Raw genomic sequence first — 19,517 nt, 5'->3', positions numbered from 1 at the left:
CCAATAAGCTCCTAAAATACCTCAAACATCTCCCACCTCGGTATTGTTTGGGATGTCCTGAGGAAGTCACTTGTTTAATTTGGGATGTTTTGGGGATTTCTGTGGGACTTCCCTAGGACATCCGAATCTCCCATAATCGGAATCCCTGGAATGTCCCTGGGACGTATGTATGTTGTCTGGGGAGTGACCTATAGCTGTCACATCGTATTTTTAAACTTCGCGTCTTTCATTATTGCCGTCGTAAGAACTTAGTGGCGCTTGACAACTCTCACCTGAAAGTTTGGAGCGATATTTAAAAAGCAGGATCAACTAACGCAGGATCAAACAGATTTACAATTGGGCCTCTTAATATGACTCCTACATTCATTCTATTTTCTTGTAGCTGTATATATCGCTTCTGAACTATAAACTCGGAAGAAAGCATTCGTCCCGGGTAAAATGCGCGGCATCAACGCGCGTCGCAAGGAGGGCTTCGTTATCAGGGACGACGAGGCCGTTTTCCCGGTGTGTGTGCGTGCGCGCGCACCACGGAAGGCGCTCGCGGGGGTTCGGGTTTTGCCGCTGCTGCTACGGGCCGAAAGTTCACAGCTCGCCGACGCTGAACTTGTGGCCGAGCGCCACGGGGTCATTGTGCGCGGCGGTGCTGGCAACGTGACTCGCGTCGTCCGCCAAGTGCTGCGCACACTTTGCTGTAAACGCGTTCTTCCTCCAGCCGGCGTTTTATCAGTTGTGCTGTGCGTGAGCGCACATATGTACCGGCTGCCAGACTTTGATGAGTGCTCGGATGTATATCCACTTTAATTCTGCCTGACCAACATTTGTTACCCGTGAGGTGCGGAAAATGCAAAAGCTGCGGAAACAAGACGCTAAAATCGAGCACCACTGCAGAAATACGTTCCACAAACAGTTTCCTCCTTCGGGCGCCCTGTCCTTGTGTGCAGTGGAATCTGAAGGACATGGCGGGTTTTCGAGCTTCGGCTCTCTCAACTCGAAGTGTGCTGCTTCCTCACTTTCGAACGCATGATTCACAAACCGCATCCCGTTGCTCATTTCTGAGTAAACAGAAAATAATAAAGAAGGAGTACACGCCGACGCACGGTAGTTGATACAAGGGGCGACCGCAGGGAAGCGCGGCCCCCAGACGGCCGACCGCGCCCTCTCTCGCGTGCAGCCCGAAGGAGCGCATTCGTTGGGTCGACACAGCGTACGGGGTGCGAGCAGCTCCACGCAAGATCGGCGCTTGTTGGGGTGCTGTCAAGCCATGTCCGGCTACGATGGGCAGTGGGATGTTCTTCCATCGTACCTCGATGTGCTGCGAGGCGTGTACAACGTATGCCACTACGGACTGTACGTGACTAACGGCTCATCGGAGCCTGTCACCTCTCCTGGGCCTCAGCGGCCGTGGCCCATTCCTCTCGACGACCTGCTCGTGGTCCTAGCACTGGCCGTCCTCTGGACTCTGGGCAGGCGGCTGCTCACCGATCGTGTCTTCAAGGTAACCCTCAAAACTGCGAACGCGCGTTTGCCCTCGCCTGTTGCAGCCGTTTGCAGTCATCACTGCGTGGCCGCCGCGCTGTTTCGTCGCGCGCTACCATTGCTATCCGCGCGTCGTCGTGTTCGGCCGACTGTCACGAGGCGACCGGACGCGCCCACCCGTGGATTGGACACCCTCCCCATTTACCTGAGGCCGATCTGACGGCCACAGGGCGGCTGGTGTGGTTTTCACCGGGGCCCACTTTTCGCCGGTGCCCAACACTAGCCGCGGCGCACCGGTCTTGCCAGACAAGGCACTCGCGATCACTTGTAGTAGCGCTCGGTCGGGCGGTACTGCGAACGGCGTTTTTGTGTGTGCCACTTAAGCTATTTCTCCGGTGTGTTCGTTCGTGCCCCGGATTATCAGCGGCGAGTTGTGTAGAGTGGTGAGTGAAGTACAGTTCGGGCTGGCGCCACGTCCGTTCTTCTCTTTTGTTTGCGTTCGTGTGTCAAGTGCTCACCGCTGTGCATTTGCATACCGGACTTGTCTTGGGGAAAGTGAAACCTGCTTTAGTGGTTGCAGTGCGCATTCTTTACCAATCACTTTAGCTCATATTGATCATTCCAGTGAATGAACTTTTTTTTCCCTCTTCGATTTCTTCGGTTTTCACAGTAACATCAAGGCCCAGTCCAGCAATGAGGTGTTAAGCGAAGATTGAGCTTGAAAGACGTGTTGCGTAAATGATGGGTTAGTTTCCACAGGACCAAGCGCTTCGTCTGTTCTTGAAGTTGGTTTTCGGTGTGGTAAAACCCAACATAACTGGAGATGTAAATGCATTTTAGGTCATGCGGGTCTGCCATGTATGAGAGAGAGACATGGAACTTTAATGTCCATTGGTGTAGGCTGCAAGCTCGGGCCAGGCACGACCCAATTGCACTAGATCCTGACAGTCAATTTTAATTGGACTAGCTAGCTAGAACAAAATTACAATGAAGTGAAGGCATGACTTGAAAGAACTGCGCGGTGTCGCATTCTGTGGCATTTTGGAAAATAGACGAGAATGTGACTACTGGCTTAAATGTCCAGCAAAGATGTATTTTGTGTGAGAATAACATAACTACATCTTCAAGCTGAGCCATGCCTAGATGACACTCACGATTCTTAATAGAGCCTATGGGAACAAGGTGTTTTCAAATGGCATAATAGCATAATTGCACAGGTGAATAGCCTGCAGCTTGTCTAAAGTGATTTGTCATTTGTATGTGATGGAAACAGGACGGGACAGAATCAGTTTTTGTTAACTTCATTGCACATTGATGCCACATGTCATTGCTTCTCAATGTTTGTGATGGCTATATTCATAAAACTTAACAACCATACATTGACTGGCACAGTGATGTGAAAGCAGGTGGTTGTCTCCTTTGGTTAACCACTTGGCATACTTCCATTAAAAAATGGCTTCTTCATTGTGGAGAAGACTATAAAACAATCATCTCAGCTGCCTGTTCATGCAGGATTGTTATTTCCGTATATGGGCTAAAATGCATGGTTCGGGGCTCGAGGCACATTGTTTGTGCAGAGACGGATTGAAGCTGCCTGAACAAACAGTCCTAGACTAAGGCGCCAGGTGTTGAGGAAACTTGTGGAGAAGTGCTATCCATTACTCTTTCATTTCCATTCACTGCATAATGCATTTTGTAGGTCATTTAGTGTCTCCTTAGCAGTAGCTTTTCTCTCTGTCACTTTGATGCTTTCTTTGCTGTGATAGTACACAACAAACAGGTACATTGGCCACTTACGCAAAAAAAAAAAAAAAGAAAACCGAAACGAGAACCTTCAGTAGTTAAAAATCGAAGCTCCTACATCGGTTTTTTAAGAACACCAGTGTTGAAGTGGCAGTTACGAAACAAGGGGATTATAGCACTCGCTCAACGTCTCGGCTCATAACGAATTTATTAGAGGCGCATTGTTTTTCTTCAGTGCAGAGGGTGCTATAACACATGTAGATTTTTCTACTTTCAGGTTAGCACATTCATCTTGAATTACTACCTCATTCTGTGTATAAGAAGCATTTCTTTTCTTTAACAAAAATTATACTGGTGCGTCCTTTACAATGGTACAACTTATATGCGTTTTTATTTTGTGCAGTGTTCTTAGATGAAATATGGGTGCAGCACAAACAGCTTCCAGGCTGTTTAAATATGTTTAAGACAGCTTTAATGCGGCACAAAAGCCTCTAAATATGAGGGCTGTGTCTTATACAAAGGTGCATCTTATAGACTGGAAAATGAGCTTTATGCTTTAAACGTGGTGGCTTCAACAATCTGTGTGTTGTATTAATGAGTGGTTCAGTGCTGCTACATTGTCCTTGGCAGATTTGGTTTTGATAACTCACAATCACTACGATTGCTGACCAAAACTCAAGTCTATTGGCTGAGATATAGGAGCATTTGCAGTGTTTATTCGAAAAGACTCAATTTTTAAGCAGCCCTCTCTCCCTGTTTTCTTTAAAGTGCAAGTCCTTTCATCTAACTAGCTCTACCTTACAGTTACATATACTCTGGTGGATGATGTAGTTCTAGCGGATTTTTATTCATGGGGCTTGGCTTGTATCACCTTTGTGTACTGGACATTATCAGGCATGGAAGCTTATTTAGTGGAGAAGGGAGGGTTTGGGATTTCAAGCAGTATTTTTTTTTTCTAACTTTAGTGCTCCTGCTAAACCTTACAAGAAACCTTCCAGTGTTCCAAATCTCTTGATGATAACGAGATTTTTTTCTCTCCTACCCTCTCCAATGGGAAGGACCTCCACTGATGGTAAATCAGCAGCACTGCACGGCTCAGAAGCAGACCCCCTGGGCTCTACACTTTTGACAAAGGCTGTACTTGGTCAAAACCGTGGAGCTATACAGACTATCATTTTCCCGAGAATTCTCTTGCAGAGAATTATAAGTCTAGGAGGTTTTTATGCACCTAGATGGTTCGGCAGTTGTTGTGTTCAGATTTTGAATGTTAAATTAGGACAGCAAACTGGACTAGTCAGAAGAGATTTACACTCAAATAGGACCACCTCGAAAAACAGAAACTTTTGAGAGGAGAGGATAAACATAGTTCTGTCCTGCAACTGAAAGCTTAATATGCGACAGAACCACATTTACAGTCTCAGAACATGTGGAAGGGGTTTGGGGGGGATGAGGCAGCACAGTGTTTGACCCCTCCTGTCACAAGTCTGTGTTTTATTTGGCTGAGCACTTATTAGGGGGCCTTGAGATCTAGGGCTTCAAGAACATTTCAGGCAACACTTCAGCGCAGATGAAAATGGTCTGTGCATTCTGCCGCATGTTCTAAAAGACTTGTTAGGGTTACGGCCCACTCTGCATACTTAAATGCTTAATAATGCATTATTGACAAGCCCAAATAACTGCCTTTAAAGGCCAGCTAATTTTCATTACATTCTAAGGCTGCTCCGTGCAAGTGTGGGTAGCAAAAATATTTAGTCCACAACACTACTGAAACACGAGTGAGTTTGTCGAAAATAACTGCAATAATAACCATTCCTGATACTGAAACTGAAAACGTGCCAGTTGCCATCAGTCACCAGAAGTAACATAGGGCTCAGAGTTGGTCCGGTTAGATGAGGCGCGTGTTCTTGTCTGCTGAAGAGTATCGCTAATGTTTTTTCTTACTCATGAAAGATGCTGCTTTTATTTTCACTTGTATTTAGGCAACTTCATTACTGTTTGCACATATTGGGATACTTGTCTTCCAGTGCCAGCACCCAGAATTAGGTGCAGCACGATCGTCTGGAAAGTTGTTGCAAACTTGTATCCTGTATAAGAGAGATGCATGACGTGAGATGCGTGAGAGATGCGTGTGGTTCAGGGTCAGAGGTCACAGGGGAGCGTGAAAAGGCGTTTACGTTGAAGTGCTTGCGACCAGAGCAATAAGGATACGAATGTCATAGTCTTGTAAATGGAGAGCCCAGCGGGCGAGGCGGCTGGAAGGATCTTCGAGGGAGTACAGCGAGATAGAGCATGGTGATCGGTGATGAAATCGAATGGCCGACCATATAAGTAAGGAAAAAACTTAGTTGTGGCCCAAACAATCGCCAGACATTCTTTTTCTGTTACTGTATGTCAGATGTCAGAAGTCGACGGAGTGTAGTAAAAGCTCCATCACACTTAGGTGACCAGGCCGACAAGTCAGGGCTTCCAGCAAGAAGGTGGGTCAAGGGGGCAATAATTTCGGCAAAATTTCTGACGAAACGGTGGAAATACGAGCAAAGCCTTACAAAGCTGTACAGTTCTTTTAGTGAGGTGGGCCTGGGAAATTCTGCCACTTTACAAAGTTTGGCAGGGTCCGGCAGGACTCCGTCCTTGGACACGACGTGGCTGAGTATCACCAAGTGTCTAGCACCGAATCAACACTTCTTCAAGTTTAGCTGCAAGCCTGCATCGCTCAGACATCAAAAAACACTATCAAGGCGAAGAAGATGAGATGGGCAGTTCTTCGAGAAAATGACAATATCATCTAGGTAGCAGAGACATATCTGCCACTTCAGCCCCAGATGATGTTGTCCATCATGCGCTCAAATGTGGCTGGAGTGTTACACAAACCAAAAGGCATGACATTAAATTCATATAGACTGTCTGGCGTTATGAATGCAATTTTCTGGTGGTCGGCTTCAGCCATTGGCACCTGCCAATAGCCAGAGCAGAGGTCCAGCGAAGAAAAGTATTCAGCTCCCTGCAAATAGTCAAGGGCGTCGTGTATGCGTGGGAGGGGATAAACGTTCTTCCGAGTGATCTTGTTGAGCCGACGGTAGTTGACGCAGAACTGAATGGAGCCATCTTTTTTCTTTACTGGAACGACGGGTGAAGCCTACGGGCTGTGAGAAGGCTGGATCACTCTGCGCTCGAGCATGTCACTCACTTGGTCATCGATAACACGGCGTTCAGCGGCTGAGACTCTGTAGGGGCGCTGGCGCAGTGGTGCATGGAGGCCGGTGTCGATATGATGGCGAACCGCGATTGTACGTCCCAACGAAGTTTGGTGAGAGTCGAAGGAGGTACTGAATCGTTGAAGCAAGACAACGAGCTCGTTGTGCTGGGTAGGCGGCAACGATGCGTCGACAGAGCGGTCGAAAATATCAGATTTGGTCGATTCGGTGACTCCAGTGGGAGGAATGAGGGTGGTAATGTGATGCACTGTAGGGTCTGCAATAACACTAGAGGCGTCGGTGGGATTAATGATATCGACAGTGCCAAGCGATTCTCTTCAAAATAATGTCGCTGGAAAAAGCAACATGTTGGCGACGTACAGAACGCTAATACCACCAGAAATGTTTAGTATGGCATGCGGGAGCAGCACATATTTGCGATGAGCACAACAGACGGACGGTGTGTACATTACTGTAGCTTCATTGATGGCGGCACATTTCACACCTGAAATATTTCAGTACAGGAATTACTGTATTCACTTGCACAATGAATACCCTTTTTTTTCCCCATAAGTCTGTAAATTGGGAGGTGGAGGCAGCATTCAGGTATTTTTGCGTGCTGTCTCTAAATATGAGACTTGTATGTAAAACAATTCCTTGAACATTTGTGCAGCGTGTTATTGAAGTTTTTGTGAAGAGCTTTTAAGAAACTTTGGTGCAGGCAACTTTCTAAAAGGTGCACAGTTTGTTTCTTGTGATGTCAAGGAATGCAATAAAGTTAAAATTGTCAACATACCTATAATGAACTTGAATTATATATAGGGCATTGAAGGTGTCACTTCAGAAACAGGAAAGAAAAGTTGGTGGCCACTTTTTGCAAAAAATAAAAGCAAAAAGAGGGAAGTGCACAGGTGCTATGTCTAGCAAGGAAAAAAATCATGACGAAAAGGGAAAAAAGAAATAGTTCCACTCTTCACTCTCAATCAAGTGCTTTACAGGCCTTCAGTCGGTTCTTAAAAGGCCTATGCCACACCATATTTAATTGTTCTTTAGTGCCACTAGATATCTTTGGCTTTTGACCAAGTCGGTGGGTAAGACACATATACTCATAATGCCATAAGTGTTGTTGGAATTTGCCATGTCAAAATCAGTGTGATGCAGTGAGGACTTCAAAGTGCTTTGTGCACTAGGGTCCTTGCAGGTTACTTACATGTTGCGCTGTGGGTTCATGATTAAGTAAATAAAAAATTGAATATGTGTCTATTTGTATCTGTTTGCAGTCCTCCATGCTTAAAAAAATAGCAAAGAAAAGCGCACCAGAAACTCAAATAAGACCACCAAAGAGAGGATATATATAGGCAGTGGGATTGCTTGCAGCGAGTTGAGATTTTCAAGTACATGTCGTGTACTTTATTTGGAACAGTAAGAATGATAGCCGAGCGCATGCACTCTCTGGCACGTTTATTTTAAACACCTTCATATGGGAGTGCAGTATATCATGAGTGGCCGTGCAACTTTGACAGAACTCTTTCACATAATCTTCTTAGCGGTGACCAAAGCAAAATTTTTGAAATAAGGCTGCCCCTGTTACATGTCCGTTAGTGATGGCTGATCTCGTCATGCTGGGTCCACATTGACCTCTGCCCTAATGTGTCATCCGCTTCTGTGTGCAGCCTCTAGGCTGGCGGCTGTCCCTAGAGCCGTCTAGTGTGGCCAAGCTGCCCGAGAGTGCCTGGAAGCTCCTCTACTATGGCTGCGTGTGGCTGCTCACTGTGTATGTGGTGGTCCTACAGGGGAAGTACCGCTTCTTCCAGCAACCATTCTCTGTATGGGATGGTGAGTGCCACTTTTCTTCTTTCATCTCGGCAACGCCGCACTCACCCTTCAGAGAACAAAAGGAAAAAAAAAGAAACCATTGTTTTCTAATGCAAAGAGAAAGTGTGAGCGAAGAAAGCTTTGCAGTTGGTGTCTGAGTGCTTTCTTATGCCATATGAGCAGGGGTGGGAATTTTCCATCTTTTATCTTTGGGAAAATTCAACAATCTTTTTGCGGTATTTATTTCAGAGAGTGGTTTTAATTTTTTTTCTTTTGATCTAGTTAATATTGTTACGTGGTGACAAGCAAGAAGACTGCACAACATGGCGACTGGGGGAAAGATGATGTAATGGCTGGTCTAGCGCGAGGGCTCCTCTTGTGCCACTGCCGATCTTCTTCGCAATGATGTTATTTTCTGCAGGTAAATTGTCAGTCTTGTTTTTTTTTTTTTTTTTTTTTCAATGATATAATGTGGTATTTCTTTGCAGTCAAATCTGGCAGTTTATCTTGCCCCTTTTCTTTTCAAAAAAAGTCTAAGGATTTCCATTTTGTAGTCTTATAATTACTGACAAAACACTCGTGGAGTGCTTGCGTATGGAACTACTATCGGCAATAAAACAAAACGATAGGAATCATGCAAAATATTTATTTGGCAAAATGTAAGTGGAATTTGGTTTTTGAAAAGGAACTATGCCTTGTGTTATGGCTGGGTTGTGGACTGAGTGAGGAAGGGGGATGTCACATGGTCTGTGTGTTGAAGATAGAGGTGGAACTGCTGCCTAACTATCAGTTAGCTGAGTTACTGTCCCAAGAGGCTGAACTGTGCTATGCTAGCAGGGGATGTTTAGTGAAAATGTGGAAACCCTCAGTCAATAGAGGTGTGCAAAGCAAATTGAAGCATTACTGTCTAACAATACACTGTCTCAACATGCACATCTGCATTTTGCTGATTTTCTCCTATGACTATGTAGTTAAGTAGTTAATAAGCAAAAGATTGCAAGCCCATTGCCTTTTTCTGCAGAAAATAAGTTCTCTTAAAAACTGGTGCCCATTGTGAGGCCCGCTTGAATCACATGGCTGTATAGGGTGTATTTTCAAATGCGTGCACTTTCTGGCCAACGTGAATAACATTTTTTTTGGCCTACAGATGAGGGTTTGAGTTCTTTGTCGTGTCATTTGATGATTTATGCTGGTGCTGCACACAGTGGAGAAAGTTCCCTGAGCAGGTGTTGCTGTATTTTATGCTTACTACAGTTTCATGGGGAAGACTATAATCTCGGCATCCTCATTCCTTATTTCACAGCAAAGTGCAGGTGTCCACCCAAGTAGTGGCAGCTGGTATAGTTCGACACAGTACTGGGTGGCTTCGATTCACAAGTGTCTAGTGAATCGAAGACAGGTTTTGGAGTACAGCGACAGTCCTCTTCCCCTTGCCGGTTTTGGAAGCTTCATGACTGCCCTCTGACTTACGTTTCTAGCACTGAAATCGTGTCCGTTGTTCCCTGTTTAGATGAATTTGCAACTTCATTATTGTTGACGTTAAATCTAACTTCTCCATAGTTGGAATAGCCAGGTTTGGAAATGATGTGAATGGGCACTCGGCATAAATTTTCATAACGTGGTCGAGCGCCAACTTGTGCATGAGCTGCGTGTGTTAGAAGAGAGCCCAGAGAATTAGGAATTCCTCTGCCATGTATAAAATTCCTGCAACTTATGATGTCCGCTGTTTTGGCAACATTGAGCAGCAGCAGCCCTGCTTCTTTCAAGCTTGGCGACGCGGGGAAATAGATTGGTGGTACTCTCAGAATTTATGCAGTAACTCTAGGGGGCTTGCACCACCATAGAGACTTCGGATATGGGCTGAATAAAGGATTTAGTTTGTCGAGCTCATGGATGCCTCATATGTCTGAGGTGAATAATGAGGAATCGCATTCTTTTGGAATGAAGAAGTATATTTTGTTTATTGCCTGGTTAAATGGCCTTTATTTGTCTATACTTACTGTCCAGAGCAGCAGTAACTTCGGTGGAGGGACTAAGTATGAATTTTGCTGGAGCATGTTGATGAATTTGTTCATGGCTGGTACGGCAGGATATCGCTGTGCAAGACCTCTTTCCCGTATTGGACTTTAGCTGGTTTATGGGAGTGGGCTAGCGAGCTTAAGGTGGCGGTCCCACTCCAGCGGGAAAGAGACGACATTTTTGGTGATATTCATACGCCCACTGCGCCTCACTCGTTTAGTTTATAAGTGTAACTTTAATATATTTGTAAAGTTTATTTCCTCTCCTTTCTAGTGGTGCATTTGGTTTATAAATAACTGCAACGATGTTTAAGCTGTAAAGGAAAACACGAAGGTAAGAAACGGCTTTTCAGCTCTACTTGTCTCGGGAAAAGCAAAATTGTGCAAAATCTTTTGCACCTAGAAAAAAACCGTTCGAGGTGTTTTCAGATTAGATGTTAATGAACAAAGTTAAGCATTTTTATTACTGTGTATCACATAGTTTATTAGCCACGTGCCTGTGAAAAGTGTATAAAACAGGTAATTATACAAACAATAACTTTCAAGATATGCATTCTGCTGCGGAGATTTTTTGCGCAGTTGGAGGTCGTACATAGTTCGCTTTTTCCTGAAAATATCATCTGTCTGCTTCATTTAGTGTAAAAGTTATTTGTGATCAAAATTAGCGTTTTTTGTAAAATGGCTAAAAGTAAATGCTAAACTGTTCAAGTAATAAGCTTTTATCTGTGCTGAAATTTCGCGTGGAAAAACTTTACACCTTGCTGTCAGAGGATAAGCATCGGTTTTGTTCTACGACTCTCGAGGAATGTGCACTGTCAGGGTGATTTCAGCTAATTTTTTCGTGGTTCACTTGAAGCGCGCGAGCTCTTCATGAAGTATTTTAAGCATGATTGAAATGCTCCATGGCTTGTTTGTTTCTGGCGAATATAACTTGAAGGTTCGGGCTTTCGTTCCTTTATTCAACCGCTAACAATTATCAACTACAAAGTGTACAAAAAGCAAATAATAGTGAAATAACAGAGCCACGTATGATAACTTTAGTAGGTAGCGCCATCTATGCAATTTTATGTGCACTAAAATGTCGCAGTTCAGAAAAATTACGAGGATGGCGCCACAAACACCCTGAATCAAGGGGTATTTTCGAGATGGTATTGTGCTTCTACGTTTTCTCTCTGCCCTTTCCTTTCCATCGGGACAGAGAGGTTAATACTGGCGAGTCGGGTCGATTTGTCGGGTCGAACTGAGGTGCAGGTGCTTCGCGCATGCGCAGTAGCGCTACTTGAAAATGGTCCCTTGACAAATGTACACTTGCTTGCTTTGAGATTTATTTATCGCCTCGAATTAAGTGTGTCATAGTGTTTGTGTGCCGAAACGTTGCCAGCCAAGGCTCTCGCGCGTGCAGCTGAGGTGCGCCCCGGCTTCTTGTCCAGTACAAGTAGTGGCTTTCGTTATCGTTCCTAGCTTTTTTAGTAACACACATGATATATGCTTGTGTTTGGCAAAAGCAGGCATCTTTCTGCTTATGGGGCTGCCTCGCTCGAGAAGCGAATAGCCGCTAACATGGGGAAACCGACGAACAAAGGAGGCCTCTTTCCTTCCTCAGAAACGACTAAGCGGAATGAGCAATTCAAAGAACAGTGCTGTCATAATTTCAACCTAGTAGCTAGAGATACATCCAGACAACGCGAAATCTCTGCATTCTTATTATCGAGTCAAGCCGCGTTCAGACTACGTGCGCAACGCACGTATCGTTCGTAAGGATCGTAAGCGTAAGCGCAAAAAACGTAACGTGTCTGTTCAGACTGCTGTCGTATTGAGCGTAAAATGCGCAACGTACGCAGCCAGCGTGGGCGTAAATGTCGGAGGACCCGCGACTTTTACGACTATTACAGATACGTCTGTTACGCGCGACCAATGCGCACAGCCGTTTCGGTTTTCCCTTTCCGGTCACGGGGCTTCCGGTCCTTTCAGATTTCGCGCGCAAACCACTAGTAGGCGACATCATCCAACGCTCCTACTCTGCTGCAGTGTCTCGGCTCGCCGGTGTTATTGGTGTTTTGTCGGTGTTTGTGTCTGTGTCGGTGATTGTGTCTGTCCGCAGCTTGGTCATGTGCAGTGCGGAATCTTCGCTGTGGAATTATCAGCCTCTCATAAAAAAAGTTTGGCTGAGGCCGGCTCTCTACTGTCTCTACTACGAGTAGCTGAAATCGCACAGAGAGAAGTGCAAAACGATGCCTGGCTGCAAATTGCCAGTGCGCTGAGTCAAAGTAGTAAGTGGTTTATCAATCCGTTTTTTCATGCGCGAACAAGCTCTCTCAACAAGCAAGTGTTTCCTCTAGTTTAGAAAAGTGAGGCTATGGAGGCGGGGGATGCCCGCTTCATCCCCGTGCATTCTCGCACCCCATCGGCTCCGTTGACAAGTGAGGAAACAGTTGGCCTCCAGCGAAAGGCCGATGCGGGGAGACGTTGCGGTCGGGCCGCAGAACGGAGCTGGTGCGGACTCGTCGAAGTTTGAAAGAAGCTCACCGTAAAAGAGAAAAACAAAACAGCATTTTCTGACGGGGGACGAGGTTCCGCGGACGTTTGGACGTTTCCGAGCCTGCCGCGCGCCCCGGCTCATTGTTTGGAGTCAGTAGTACGGCCTTTGAGTCACCGCCCCGGCCCGTCTCCAAGATCGCTCCGGGGCACTGGTAAAATCGCAAGCAGGGATGCAGGCGTACCGTACGCCTGTTTTGGTGCGAGAGAGTGCGATCACGGGACACCGAGCAGGAGTGCGCAGTACGTCGACAATGAGAGCGGGCGCGTGAAATGTGCGAAGGAGTGAGCGGTGCGTCAACACGGTGAGCGGACGTTTGAAAACTGTGTGCGAACGTGCGTGTGTGAAACGAAGTGTATTTATAATCGAGTTGTTAATTGTTAATATACCCATTGTTCTTTTTCGTATTTCATTTGTGTGTCCAGTCTTTTCTTTCACATCTCATTTTGAGCTTGAAGAGCCCAGACCTCCGCTATCAGCCGCTTGCTAACCGGCGCCATGTTGAGAGCGCTGATTGGTCGGTCGTAAAGAACGCATCTTACCGAACGGCCCAGTGTGAACATGCGCGGTCGCAAGCTACGTAAACGGGAGTTCCAGCCACTATGCGCACTGCGATAAATACGATACTTACGACGAATGCGCACGTAGTCTGAACGCGGCTTCAGTCTTACACTCGTTAGAGGGTCAGTATCATGCAAACCCTCAAAGGAAAAATAAAACTTGATGCTATGGAAATTATCAAATGAGGATAAGAGGTTACGTGCCGCATAAATTTATTGCATGATATGAAGATTTTACGAGTTCAGAACAAAGATAGAAATGGTAAAAGAAATACTAAAATTCTGCTTCGCTCTGTACACATGATAAAGAATGCATCGGCTGCTAAAGTGTAGTTTATTTACTGGTATCAGCCCAACTGCATTGCTGTTTGTTTATTTTCCATATCTTAGGCAGGACAGGAAAAACAAATGTTACAAAAGTGTGAATAAATTTGACTTTGCCGCCGCAGCCGAGGGACGAAAAAAAAAATGGTTGGCAGGGTCGTAGTTGCTTGTAGTCTTGGATAAAGCCCCTCTTGGAGCGCCCCTCGCGCCGCGCTTTTATCACAAACGGCACGGCGCTGGACAAAGAAGAATTTGGCACTAAGCGTCTCAGTGCAAGCAGCGAAAAAAAAAAAAAGCAGTTCGAACCCGAACGCTGTCGGAGCTGGTTATTCCTCGTCTTAGCTCCGCCACAAAGCTATCTTCAGATGTCCGTGGTGTTAGCATATATTGTGAGGGTGTGGAATTTAGACTTTTTTTTTTTTCACTGGCAAGAAGAAAAAATATCTTCCCCTTTCTACGATAAAATGAATTGTAGTGCACGGAACTATAACACTGCATAAATTAATATAATATAATTTCAAAGAGCGTCTCCCTAGGAGAAATTGCACGCATACTTGCACTCTCTGCCACTTTACTGGTACAGATAAAATGTTTCGACAGTCTGCCAAGTGCAACTTGAAGACCTGAACATGCACAAGCATGCCTCTTCAACCTTCCTACTGAAGTTCCTATATAGCGCAAGCAGTGCAGGCTCCAAAGAAAATGAGAAATAATGATGTAGTGGGCGGCCGAAGATAATCACCAGCGTTTCAGTCATGTTTCTTTTTTTTTTTTTCCGAATGTTGTGTTCCGGCATAAAGGAGGCTATTGTTCTGGTGATGATAGTAAAGGTAACGTGCCACAGTAGCTGCCGGGGATTTTTCCGGTGAATGGGCAAGTAGAAAACAGCCGTGTGAAGCTTCTTCAATACAAATATGTAATGTTGAATCTGGTTTTGCCACTGCGTTCCCGTCATTCCCTTCACTAAAAATCGAAAAGAAAAAAAAAACGATGAGGCTCAACGCTGCTGAACTGAATGCCGAGCTTTAGCTCAAATGAGAGAAACCACTGTAATCAAGAGTTAGACGAAATGCAGTCTGATCAGGTGGTGGCATAAAAAAATATACAGGGTCACTGACCAAGTCAAAGTTTCATGAAAACGTATATACTAACGCTTCGGAAGCCCTACAGCTTCGTTGTTCACAATGGATAAATCAGACAAAAAGCATTCGTTTATGTCTTCTTCAAATACTTTGACTTGATCAGTGGCCCTATATATATATATATATATATGAGAGAAAACACTGAATTGGTTTCCCGTTTGATGCTTTTATTTGCGCTTATTTTATTTATTTTATACGTGCATGATGTCCCGTCCTCTTCCTAGCTAATTCCGCTTCGTGAAGGGGGATATACCGTGGATTGTTCGAAGCATTACGGCGTCTACGGTAAACCGTTGATGCATTCGGCAGGGAAGCTGGTTCGGCGTTCATTTTTGCTATAATGATATACCTGCCTAGCATCGCCCGCTACTGCGCTTTGCCGCTGTGGCCGGGAGCGTGGAGCGTTCGATCTAGTTTGCCCGGGCACAACGAAGACAGCGATGTTGCTATGGTGATGGCACTGTTTACGATTCTTAGAAAAACGCGCCACTGGCGCAAGTGAGCAACAGAGCTAACGCTCTAAAAGCCCGTTGGCAGGCAGCGCGTTTCCAAAAGAATGGGGCCCTTATCTCGAGTAAGGTAGATACCGTGTCACCCAGGCGTCCACTCACCCGCCGTCTCAACGCCCAATTTGTTGACTTTATATTTGAACCTTGTTTTGAAGCAACTCGACTTCCTGTGCTCAAAAAGGTGCCCGATCATGTTAGCAAAAGTGACAGAAGCATGTGAGAATTTCGAAGCATACAAAGAACGTGCTTCTGTTTGACCATATGAAGCAAAACCACTGTACTGCATTGGTATGGAAAACTTCACAATTTATAGCACATGCCAAATCTGACAGAACGCAATCTGATCGATGCGTCTAATCGTTTGGCATTTGCAGGCAAACATTTGGTAAGCACGGGTGCTCTTGCATGGAGTAAAAATTGGGCTCTGATTAATATGTTGCAAATGTGTGAATGTACAAGTAAGTGCTACATCACGAAATTATTTACTACCAACACATGAAGCCGAAAGGCGGGCTCAATACTAAAGTATACTTGTTGCATATGTGTGAAGCCCTATGAAATGAGTACAATAAAGTCAGGCTCCAAGCTAATAATGAACAGTAGTCCACCCAGTATATTGGTTCAGAAAGTGCATGCATCATCACGGGAAGCTGCAGCAGGACAGGTCAGCGTCTTCCATAGCATGCATACTTTTCACATCAGATTTCAGTGTCGATCGAGTGAAATTCTGCAGGAGAAAAATGTTTTTAGGAGATTGATTGTTAAAAATTTTATTCTAATTGCCTGAAAATACTGTGTTCCTTTAATTGCGTGCGCGCGCGCGCACGCACGCACGCACGCACGCACGCACGCACGCACGCACGCACACGCACGCACGCACGCACGCACGCACGCGCGCGAGAGAGAATAAATAAAATAAGGACTCTGTGGAGCATCCAATTGGGAGTGAGGAAGTGGCCGCCATAAGCGCCTACAAAACTGTCCCTGTTAGGTCCTTTCTTCTGGAAACCTTCCTTTACAACCCCCTCTCCCCTTCCCCCATTTCCCACATGTGTGAATGCGCCTCCTCAGTGCCGAAGAGAACATGAATACATGCCGGCCTCCTGCGCGATACATAGCCTCTTGGTGGATTTCACATCTATTTCGAAATATCGATTCATCTCAAAAGGAAGAAATGGGCAATCATTCACTTATCTGCACATTGTAACTTACCAGCTCTAGTTTCCAAGATTGGACAAGCACGAACAAAAAATAAACAAGGGCGACTGTTGAGTGAAGTTCAGCTAATTATAGCTACATTATCATATTTGTAATCACGTTTGATAAAGCAAATTTCTGTTGACCACAAGAGCTGGCAGCTTCCACTCCAGTCAAGGAGTGTTCCGATCCCTACTATATCTATGGCATCAACAATAGGGAGGTTTAGAATATGGTACCCTTACCGCTTAGGGGGACAGGGTAATAGCGCGGGTGACAGTAGGAGCACAATTCTCTATTATAGTGCGCACGCTCCGCTATTACTCTATCCCACTTACGGAATGGGTCGCCGTATTCTAAAGCTCGCTAATGATCACTCGATTGCACAGCCCTAAAGACGAGGATCAAAAGAACACGACAGGCGCCGACTTCAACTAAGGGTCATTGACGAAGTCTGGAGAAATATTGCCATTCGCTTTTCCTTTTCACTCGTACTAAGATTGCACTGTGCAATCATGTTGACACCCTGTTTTATTTGTGTTCAGTCAAGCTAGCCTACTGCAGTCCAGTCCAACCCCCTCACGCTCGGCGGGTGGGAGCAATCGAATCGGGTTCGGAAACTATACTTCGTCTCACAAGATATCTGCAGCACTGCGAAAGGCAGAGGAGCCCTTTCAATTGCTCCTACTGTCACCCCCGCCAATTTGGGGGGGGGGGGGGGGCGAGAGGCGCTTAGGAGCACAATTGCCTATTGTACGCGTGATCCTGGTTGGACCAGCTGGGGTGCCTCTGCCTTTCGCTGTGCTGCAAAAATCTTGTGAGACGAAGTATAGGCAAGAGAGGGAAGGCTCTTGTCCCATTTTCGGGGCGGGGCGCGTATTGTTCGAAGTAGTGGTGCGGTGGGGTGAAGAGGGGAGTTCAATGGGGCAGCCCATGCTGCGCAGGATGGGGACAAAAGTCCTTCCCTTCTCTGCCTGGACACTGATGTGGAGCCGCAAAAACTTTTCTAAGTCCGCGCAGCAACACAAGAAAAGCCTTCAGGCAGCGCAAGTCGAGAGGGCTGGGTGGTTGGGTACTCAATTCCTCAGTCATGGATTAGTGGCATAGCCTGGTGGCAGAATCTGAACTACTTCTAAGATGGCGACCGTGGAACCGCCACCTTAATTGTGAAATGAGAAATTTGTCAACAATCACAGCATTTGAAGCCACACTGAAGAAGTTTTCGTGTTGTGACGTTGAAGCAGTGGCCGATGAAGCTTGATGTTCAAATGCTTTAGCTTTGCAGAAAAACACTTGCGAGAAGGCCTAATGATTTATGCAGCATTTAGTCAGGCAACCAAGATTCTTAGTGATATGCAGGACGTTGTTAAGATAGGCACAGGTAAGTTTCATCTGATAACCGATGCAAAGCGTATATCTGGGCTAGTTGGTGTAGAGAAATTCAAGACATGATTTTTGAGTTCTACAAAGAGCGTGTTCCTGTTTCTTGCCATTTGTTTTGTGGTTTTTAGCACCGCTATCGTGTGGCTTGCATTTAATGTTTGTCTGGGCAGTGTTAGAATTAGTTGAGTAACCTTTAATAAACATTTTAACAGCTGCCGAGGCTTTATTTGGCCTGGTATGCTGCACAAACAATAGATACATATTAGTGTTATGAACTCTATCACAGCCAGCAAAAAGCACACAGCACATGCCAACCCTCAGGGAATGAAAGTCTTGAAACCATTTTCATTATTTATGAGCCAGGTGTAGTGCAACTGTGCAGTCATATTCATTAAGTTGATTTGAAGTATTAAATCGCTTTTTCATGCCAGTTGTTTGCCAGGGTATTGCATGCTTACATTCCTTTGTTTGCAAAGATAGTAGAGCAAATAGCACTTAATGCAAAACTATTACCAATATTTGGCTAGATAGAGGAAGGCATTGTTAGAAGTACTTGTCAGGTTAAGCTAACTTTAGTTGTTTTACTCAGTTTTGAAGTTCATTGTTAGGACTGCATAACAATCAGTCTAGAAATGCACAAAAGAATTTATAAACATAAATTGAAATATCTGCTGCCAGCAATGTATGATTTAATAATTCGGCAGCATAGTCAAACAATAAATATTACTCTGTTTACTCTAGATGCTGAAATATCCTTGTTGTAAACTTCCAAAAATTTATAATTTTATCTTTGAGAAAACTTGGGAAGAATAACAGAGGTGAGATATAAATTGCAGTTATCAATTGGAACTGGAGGTAATGCTTCATCCAGCGAGTTAAACCTTTATAAGTAAACAGAATATGGGATGTGGATTTCAATAGTGCTGTTTCTTAAGGATTTAGTTTTTGCAATTTTTTATGGTCACAGGGACCCCTGTTTCCCTATTAAATATGCCTGTCTTCACTTTAACTAAAGCCATCAGGACTCATGTCCATGAGGATGCCCCACAAGTTCATTTCATTTCTCTCTGGATACTTACGCAGCTGTTTGTGAGCAAACCGCTATTACATTTTGTAGGCAGCCTGCAGTTATGGATCCAGATTTGCTTTGAGCTTACCTCTGAAAACAAAGCACTATGTTTGGCTGGTGTGGTGTGTTTTCGAAACCTGATTTTGTCGTTTTTCCTCTTTTCATGCGTGGATGCCCCGCTCTTCCAGTGTACGAGGGTCACATTCGTATTTTCAAGGGAATTTTTTTTTTGCGCTTGAATTACTGCACTGAATTGTTAGTTGGCACTGTAAGGAAATATTGGAAACAAGGTGCCATGCTAGACTGATACATTTCACTTTGTGAACGCTACCAGCATTGCAATCGGATGAAGAGTTGAGCTCGTTTGTGTGACATTCTAAAAGACTCAGCGCAACGGACAAGGGAGTAGACAGATAAAGCACTGACTATCAACTGTTTAATTTATTGGTGTAATGCATATGTGTACATTACCCATTACAATATGTCCTGGCAACAAAATGTGCATGTTTGCTGATAAAAAAACATTCACATCAACCAACTTCATCAAGATA

The 19,517-nt window shown here is 45.0% G+C and overlaps 1 protein-coding gene across 1 annotated transcript in view; it reads left to right on the top strand.

The window, feature by feature from the left end:
* Nucleotides 1–1,133: 1,133 nt before the first annotated feature.
* LOC146185285 (ceramide synthase 1-like) overlaps nucleotides 1,134–19,517 on the top strand; it is a 50,269-nt gene continuing 31,885 nt past the window's right edge. The window contains exons 1-2 of the mRNA XM_084606232.1: nucleotides 1,134–1,495; nucleotides 8,087–8,249. Coding sequence (XP_084462358.1) covers nucleotides 1,262–1,495; nucleotides 8,087–8,249 — 397 coding nt within the window. The 5' untranslated portion in view covers nucleotides 1,134–1,261. The remainder of the gene's footprint in view (nucleotides 1,496–8,086; nucleotides 8,250–19,517) is intronic.

The sequence above is a fragment of the Amblyomma maculatum genome, chromosome 6, assembly GCF_055883805.1.
Source record: "Amblyomma maculatum isolate TAMU_Amacu chromosome 6, ASM5588380v1, whole genome shotgun sequence".
In the NCBI taxonomy this organism is placed as follows: Eukaryota; Metazoa; Arthropoda; class Arachnida; order Ixodida; family Ixodidae; genus Amblyomma; species Amblyomma maculatum.
The sequence above is the reverse complement of the archived record's forward strand: the minus strand, read 5'-3'. Positions and strand labels throughout refer to the sequence as shown.